Source organism: Heptranchias perlo, chromosome 6 (genome assembly GCF_035084215.1).
Source record: "Heptranchias perlo isolate sHepPer1 chromosome 6, sHepPer1.hap1, whole genome shotgun sequence".
Lineage (NCBI taxonomy): Eukaryota > Metazoa > Chordata > Chondrichthyes > Hexanchiformes > Hexanchidae > Heptranchias > Heptranchias perlo.
Window position 1 is genome coordinate 2,021,112 of NC_090330.1, and position 8,522 is coordinate 2,029,633.

At 48.9% G+C, this 8,522-nt stretch overlaps 1 protein-coding gene across 1 annotated transcript in view; it reads right to left on the bottom strand.

Annotated features, from left to right (window-relative positions):
• The window catches only part of lipt2 (lipoyl(octanoyl) transferase 2), a 9,632-nt gene extending 1,253 nt beyond the window's left edge, over positions 1 to 8,379 (bottom strand). Inside the window, exons 1-3 of the mRNA XM_067985582.1 lie at positions 8,289 to 8,379; positions 5,371 to 7,225; positions 1 to 1,277 (exon numbers count right to left, since the gene is read on the bottom strand). The exon at positions 1 to 1,277 is cut by the window's left edge and continues 1,253 nt beyond it. Of these exons, the coding sequence (XP_067841683.1) occupies positions 1,063 to 1,277; positions 5,371 to 5,833 (678 nt within the window). The 5' untranslated portion in view covers positions 5,834 to 7,225; positions 8,289 to 8,379 and the 3' untranslated portion in view covers positions 1 to 1,062. The remainder of the gene's footprint in view (positions 1,278 to 5,370; positions 7,226 to 8,288) is intronic.
• Positions 8,380 to 8,522: the final 143 nt, after the last annotated feature.

An 8,522-nucleotide genomic window follows, 5' to 3' on the forward strand; every position in this document is an offset into this window, starting at 1 on the left:
AGGCCGGTCTTCCCCTACATCCAACACTCACACAGACACGCAAATGGAAGAGGTTGCTGGATACGACTTAGAGCAGGTCAGAGGCCGGGTATTCTGCGGCGAGTGACTCACCTCCTGACTCCCCAAAGCCTCTCCACCATCTACAAGGCACAATTCAGGAATGTGATGGAATACTCTCCACTTGCCTGGATGAGTGCAGCTCCAACAACCCACTCAAGAAGCTCGACACCATCCAGGACAAAGCAGCCCGCTCGATCAGCAGCCCATCCACCACCCAAAACATTCACTCCCTTCACCACCGGCGCACAGTGGCTGCAATGCGTACTATCCACAGGAAGGACTGCACCAACTCGCCAAGGCTTCTTCCTCCCAAAGCCACGACCTCTACCACCTAGAAGGACAAGGGCAGCAGGTACATGGGAACAACACCACCTCCAAGTCACACACCATCCCAACTTGGAAATATATCGCCGTTCCTTCATCGTCGCTGGGTCAAAATCCTGGAACTCCCTCCCAAACAGCACTGTGGGAGAACCTTCACCACACAGACTGCGGCGGTTCAAGGCGGCGGCTCACCACCACCTTCTCAAGGGCAATTAGGGATGGGCAATAAATGCCGGCCTTGCTAGCAACGCCCACATCCCTGACCGATATATCTCCCCTCCACTCCACTCCCTCACCAATTTTAATTTATCTCCTGCTGCCTGACTCAGACCAGCTGTCTCAGCACAGGCCAGGTACTGAACCTGGGATACCTCCTGCTCTGTGTGTCTCCATACCACAATGGGCAGCATAATTCCCCATTTATTTTAAAAAACGTTCCTTGGGCTTCCTGCTTCCTACTTGTTCCCTACTTGTTCCCCAATAACCCCAGGCTCTCGTTCAATGGATCCACTGTGATACAGGTATAACGTCCCTGACACTTTGTGCTCTTATACCAGGTCCCCACCCCCGCAGAGGACCGTCACACTCACCCACCACTGCCCAGCGCGACCTCCATCTGCAACCGCGCCAGCCGGCCTGGTGGCGATTTAGGTGCATGGCCAGCGGGAGGATTTCTTTCTAACGCCTCAGCGTGCAGTTGAACTGCTCCGCGAATGTTTCCAGGAAAGGCTCCACCGCCTCGGAGACAGTCACCTCCCTCTTCAGCGCCCGGCTCAGGGAGGTGACCCCTTTGCCCTCGATGCCGCAGGGGGTGATGTGAGAGAACCAGCGGAGGTCAGTGTTGCAGTTGAGCGCCAGCCCATGAGAGGTGACGTATCTGCCGCAGCGAATCCCTGAAAAGAGAAGGAGGGATAAAAGGTCAGACTGGAACCTATGAATCTCCGAGGGAACATATGATGCACCACTCCCCCCCCAACCCAGCTTCACCCTCTCTGATCCTGAACACTCCTAAACTTCAACTCATCCAAAACTCCGCTGCCCCGTATCCTAACTCGCACCCAGTCCCGTTGACCCATCACCCCCTGTGCTCGCTGATCTACATTGGTTCCCAGTCCAGGAACGCCTCGATTTTAAAATTCTCAACCTTGTGTTCAAATCCCTCCATGGCCTCGCAACCCCCCGCATCCCCACCTCCCCACTCCCGCCCCGCCAGTCTCTGTAACCTCCTCCAGCCCTACAACCCTCCGAGATCTCTGCGTTCCTCCAATTCTGGCCTCTTGCGCATCCCCGATTTTAATCGCTCCACCATTGGCGGCCGTGCCTTCAGCTGCCTCGACCCTAAGCCCTGGAATTCTCTCCCTAAACCCCTCCACCTCTCTCTCCTCCTTTAAGACGCTCCTTAAAACCAACCTCTTTGACCAAGCTTTTGGTCACCTGTGGTGGGTAAAATTTTGGAGTCTATTATTAAGGAGACAGTAGCGGAACATTTGGATAAACATAATTTAATAGGACAAAGTCAGCATGGCTTTACGAAGGGGAAGTCATGTCTGACAAATTTGCTTGAGTTCTTTGAGGACATAACGTACAGGGTGGATAAAGGGGAACCAGTGGACGTAGTGTATTTAGACTTCCAGAAGGCATTCGACAAGGTGCCACATGAAAGATTATTGCTCAAGATAAAGAATCACTGGATTGGGGGTAATATTCTGGCATGGGTGGAGGATTGGTTATCTAACAGGAAGCAGAGAGTTGGGATAAATGGTTCATTCTCGGACTGGCAACCAGTAGCCAGTAGTGTTCCGCAGGGGTCGGTGCTGGGTCCCCAACTCTTTACAATCTATATTAACGATTTGGAGGAGGGGACCGAGTGTAACATATCAAAGTTTGCAGATGATACAAAGATGGGAGGGAAAGTAGAGAGTGAGGAGGACATAAAAAACCTACAAGGGGATATAGACAGGCTGGGTGAGTGGGCGGAGATTTGGCAGATGCAATACAATATTGGAAAATGTGAGGTTATGCACTTTGGCAGGAAAAATCAGAGAGCAAGTTATTATCTTAATGGCGAGAAACTGGAAAGTACTGCAGTACAAAGGGATCTGGGGGGTCCTAGTACAAGAAAATCAAAAAGATAGTATGCAGGTGCAACAGGTGATCAAGAAGGCCAACGCAATGTTGGCTTTTATTGCTAGGGGGATAGAATATAAAAACAGGGAGGTATTGCTGCAGTTATATAAGGTATTGGTGAGACCGCACCTGGAATACTGCATACAGTTTTGGTGTCCATACTTAAGAAAAGACATACTTGCTCTCGAGGCAGTACAAAGAAGGTTCACTCTGTTAATCCCGGGGATGAGGGGGCGGACATATGAGGAGAGGTTGAGTAGATTGGGACTCTACTCATTGGAGTTCAGAAGAATGAGAGGCGATCATATTGAAACATACAAGATTGTGAAGGGGCTTGATTGGGTGGATGCGGTAAGGATGTTCCCAAGGATGGGTGAAACTAGAACGAGGGGGCATAATCTTAGAATAAGGGGCTGCTCTTTCAAAACTGAGATGAGGAGAAACTTCTTCACTCAGAGGGTAGTAGGTCTGTGGAATTTGCTGCCCCAGGAAGCTGTGGAAGCTACATCATTAGATAAATTTAAAACAGAAATAGACAGTTTCCTAGAAGTAAAGGGAATTAGGGGTTACGGGGAGCGGGCAGGAAATTGGACATGAATTTAGATTTGAGGTTAGGATCAGATCAGCCACGATCTTATTGAATGGCGGAGCAGGCTCGAGGGGCCGATTGGCCGACTCCTACTCCTATTTCTTATGTTCTTAATATCTCCTTGTGTGGCTCGGTGTCAAATTTCTGTCTGCTAATCGCTCCTGTGAAGCGCCTTGGGACATTTAACTATGTTAAAGGCGCTGTGTAAATGTTGTGGACGACTCTAGGTGGGGTGCAGGCTCCATAGGTCGTGTCCGGTTATGCCCACCACCTCACCTGAGTGCCCATTCCTCATGGGCAACTCTAGACAGTATCGCAGATATTCTACCATGGAATGCATCGCAATTCTGTCCTCGCTCGACAGCTACACAAACGCACTTTCCAGCAGTGCTCACTGGTTAGCGATCAGGAGAGGCAATCCGGGCTGGGCGTCAAGGCCAATTTAGCATCCTTAGTACCATTCGAGCGGAGATCGGATCACTCAGCACAGCTCCACAGATTAAAACTGGGTCTTTCGGGGCTGTGTACTTCAGTACAGAGGGGAAGAAGGGAAGAGGTGGAGGAAGGGAAGATGTAAACTCCCAGGGCAGGTACAGCACAGGTTAGACACAGGGTAAAGCTCCCTCTACACTGTCCCATCAAACACTCCCAGGGCAAGTACAGGGTTAGATACAGAGTAAAGCTCCCTCTACACTGTCCCATCAAACACTCCCAGGGCAGGTACAGCACGGGTTAGATACAGAGTAAAGCTCCCTCTACACTGTCCCATCAAACTCTCCCAGGGCAGGTACAGCACGGGTTAGATACAGAGTCAAGCTCCCTCTACACTGTCCCATCAAACACTCCCAGGGCAGGTACAGCACGGGTTAGATACTGAGTAAAGCTCCCTCTACACTGTCCCATCAAACACTCCCAGGGCAGGTTACAGCACGGGTTAGATACAGAGTAAAGCTCCCTCTACACTGTCCCATCAAACACTCCCAGGGCAGGTACAGGGTTAGATACAGAGTAAAGCTCCCTCTACACTGTCCCATCAAACACTCCCAGGGCAGGTACAGGGTTAGACACAGAGTAAAGCTCCCTCTACACTGTCCCATCAAACACTCCCAGGGCAGGTACAGCACGGGTTAGATACAGAGTAAAGCTCCCTCTACACTGTCCCATCAAACACTCCCAGGGCAGGTACAGCACGGGTTAGATACAGAGTAAAGCTCCCTCTACACTGTCCCATCAAACACTCCCAGGGCAGGTACAGGGTTAGACACAGAGTAAAGCTCCCTCTACACTGTCCCATCAAACACTCCCAGGGCAGGTACAGCACGGGTTAGATACAGAGTAAAGCTCCCTCTACACTCTTCCCATTAAGTGTATACTTCCTTTCCATTGTATTACCTCGCACTTCTCCACATTAAATTGCAGTTGTCCCATTCCACTCACCTGTCCGTGTTTTTCCTGAAGTTTTTCACAGTCTTCCTCAATATGGGCCAAACCTCCAACTTTTGAGTCGTCTGCAAATTTTGAGATTGTTTTGCTACACCCAAGTTATCCATATTTACATATGGAACAGAAGTGGACCCAGCACTGACCCCTGGGGCCCATCACTTCCAACCCTTCAGTCCGAAGGAGAGCAGGCTTGAGGGGCTGAATGGCCTACTCCTGTTCCTATATCAGCCTTTTATAGGGAGGAACTGGGGACTTTGAACCAAAGCTCTCCACCACTGGGGGTTTTGCTCACCTTGTGTCTGGGCCTGTTGTAGACTCATTAAATAGAAATTGATTGTTATGATTAGTCAACAACTCCATTATTGTTACTAGAATTACATAGAATTTACAGCACAGAAAGAGGCCACTGGTGTTTACACTTCACACAAGGTTCCTCCCAGTCTATTTACTTCATCTCACCCTATCAACATAACCTTCTATTCCTTTCTCCTTCATATACTTATCCAGCTTCCCCTTAAATGCATAATTATTTCTATCATCCTGCAACTGCCAGGATGGTGGAAGGCAAACTACATGGACCTTGGCTTCTTTACATCTAGCAATTCCTCTGCTCCTATGTTACTCTAACCTTTTGTTTCCTGTCCGCCAACCAACTTTCTATCTATGCTGCTATATTTCCTCTTATACCACATGCCTCAATGTTTGTAACAAGCCTCTCGTGAGGCACCTTATCGAGCACCGCCTTAAAATCCATATACCCCAGACCGCCCTCTAAAGTGGACCCTTGGTCGGAGATTTCCCTCCAGAAAGACGACGACATCTCTTACCGATCGCACAGATTTTGTCGTCTCCAACCCACACTCCGGTGTCAGGTGACGTCTCTGCCTTGATCCCGAACCTGCGGCACAGCTCGACGGCGGTCCGTTCCAGCTCACCCACGTACCAGCGTACGCTCTTCCTGAAGTGAGCCAGGTTGAGGATGGGGTAGCAGACCAGCTGCCCGGGGCCGTGGAAGGTGATCAGCCCGCCTCGGTCGACCCGGTGGAACTCCGCCCCCAGCCGTTTCAGCCGCTCCTCCTCCTCAATGGGATACGGGGCCTTCCTGATTCCGATGGTGTAAACGGGAGGGTGCTCGCACAGGAGCAGCGCGTTGACTGGAGGCTCCGAGGTGGGCAGCTGGGACAGGGCGTCCAGGTGGCGGCGGATAAACGCCCGCTGCGCTCGCAGCGCACTTGCGTAAGAAACGCTGCCCAGATTCACCACTTCGATCACTGGCTTCAATAAAGTCATGGCAACGAACCCGGACTTCAGTGCAGAGTAACTTCGAACCCTCAAAGATAAAACACAAAGTGGCTGATCTCTAAACTACTCGTCCACTCCAATTTGAGTGAGATTTAATTGAAGACAGTCCGACTGGGACGTGGTAAGATCTGGAAAACTCACTGTATCTCGTTGCCTTTCCCCGGCTCCCAGATCGGGACCGATCCAAGCCACTGGGCGCAGGATAAAAAGGAAGAGAGCCAGTGTCGGCACAGAGCCAGCAGAACCAAAACGAGCGGTTAGAAATCTTTGTATTCTTGAGGGACCAAAACGGCTCGATATTATTCTCTGCTCCCACAGTTTACAATTTGCATCTCCTTTGTACCATACTGCATTTTGCTCTCTGTTCTTTTCATGTAAAATAAATATTTTAACAATACACGGAGGTAAAAGCTACTGAGTTGCCTCTCAATCTGGTTTGATGAGCATCTCATGAAAAGAAAGAGCTTGCATTTATATAGCACCTTATCACGTCCCTCAGAAATGTTTCAAAGTGCTCCATACAAAATCTGAAGCGTAATCATTGTTGGTGATTTAGGCGAACACAGCCGTCATTTTGCACAAAGCAGGATCCCACGAACAGCAATGAGATGAACGACCAGTTAAAACATTTTTATAGTGATGTTGGCCAAGGAAGGAACGTCAGCCACTGGGACAGGCAGATGAGGCCGCCTCTGCCGAGAGACAGCACCTCTGACAGTGCAGCACTCCCTCACTGAAGTGGCACCCCGGGTTACGTGCTCAAGTTCTGGACTGGGGCTTAAAGGATAAGTGCATAATAACAACAACTTTCAAAAGGGATTTGGATAAATACTTGAAAGGAAAACATTTACAGGGCTATGGGGAAAGAGCAGGGGAGTGGGACTAATTCGATAGCTCTTTCAAAGAGCTGTCACAATCATTACAGGCCGAATGATCTCCTTCTGTGCTGTAACATACTTAACTTATTGTTAGTCAGTGAATTGGCAGACTCCCGTAGGTCAGTACTGTACAAACTGTCCCTGTGCTACTTGTTCTACATTAGGACTGCAGGTTCTTTCACTCTTGGGATAGAGACCCACATGTTCTGGAGTCACTGATTTTGGTGCAGCGTGAACATTTCAATGTCAGATGTCTCGTGGGACGTTCCGAGTTACCGACAGAGATGCTCACTCATTCCGATTCGGACACCCGCGAGTACACGTGCCTTCGGCTCTGGCCGTGAAAACTTCTCTTTGGTCGGGCGTCATAGAAACTTTGCTCGAAGGCTGGGGATCGGGCGTGCTGAATGTCGACCCAGTGGTAAAGTACGATGAGCAGAAAGACCACCACGCCCAGGCAGTTTACGAAGAAAAGGAGCTCAGCTTCGGTCATCCCATGGGTCTGGGAAAGGAGATAAAAGAATCAAATCAGGATTTGCTCAATAGGTTTCAGACCTGCTTCTATATAACTATTCACAGATCTATCAATAATCACTTGGAGGGGTTTTTTGTCGAGTGGTTTGTTGTCCAGTACTTTAGTGATTCTGGTCCTGAACTAGCAACCCAGAAGTCATGAGTTTAAATCCCATGGCACACTGCAAAATTGAATTCAATAAATCTAGTAATTTGTGGGCTGGCACCAGATAAAATAACAATGAAAACTGCTAGATTGTCACGAAAACCCAACTGGTTCACTAACATCCTTCAGGGAAGGGAACCTGTCACCCCCATCCAGTCCTGGCTTACACACGGCTCCAATCCCACAGCCATGGCTCAGTGTGTAGAACTCTCCCCTCTGAGTCAGAAGTTTGTGGGTTCAAGTACCACTCCAGAAACATGAACATGAACATAAAATCTAGTCTGACACTCCAATGCAGTCGAGGGACAGCTGTACTTTCTTTCCAGTGCTGTCTTTCCAATGAGACATTAAAACAAGGCCCCGTCTACCCTCTCAGGTGGACATAAAAGATCCTGTGGCACTATTCGAAGAAGAGCAGGGGAGTTCTCCCCAATGTCCAGGACAATATTTATCCCTCAACTAAAACAGATTATCTAGTCATGATCACATTGCTGTTTGTGGGATCTTGCTGTGCACAAATTGGCTGCCTCATTTCCTACATTACAACAGACTACACTTCAGAAGTACTTAATTGGTTGCAAAGCACTTTGAGATATTCAGAGGTCGTGGAAGGCACTACATAAATGCAAGTCCTTCTTTCTTTACGCAGTTGGCTCTTAGTGCCCTCTGAAGTAGCCCAACAAAGGACTCAGTTGTAAAAACAATCACCACAACAGCCCCACCACCACTTTCTCATGGGCAACAAATATGGTGTTGCCAACCCTGTGACCTATCTGAGGGACAACAGCTCCAGTCAGATTCTGCCCTGCCAATCATTCTAGAACCTTAATGTTGATTAGTTTGTGGAGCTTAATCTGATCTGTTATCCTCCAGTCTATTAGAATACCTTAAATCAGGAACCAGAATCACGTTGAATTAGAACTAAACCTGCCTATTGCCCCACAGTGAAGCATCACAGCCTAAAACCTGGGCGCCGCCATCTTTATAACCTTTAACCCTACTCAATTTTAAATATTTAAATTTTTATTAGGATTTCTTTTCATGTCGGGACTTTTTTCCGCTCAATGTCGGCGAGTGAACAAGTAATGATCCGCTCTTTCAGCCGGAGGCTGTTGTTTTA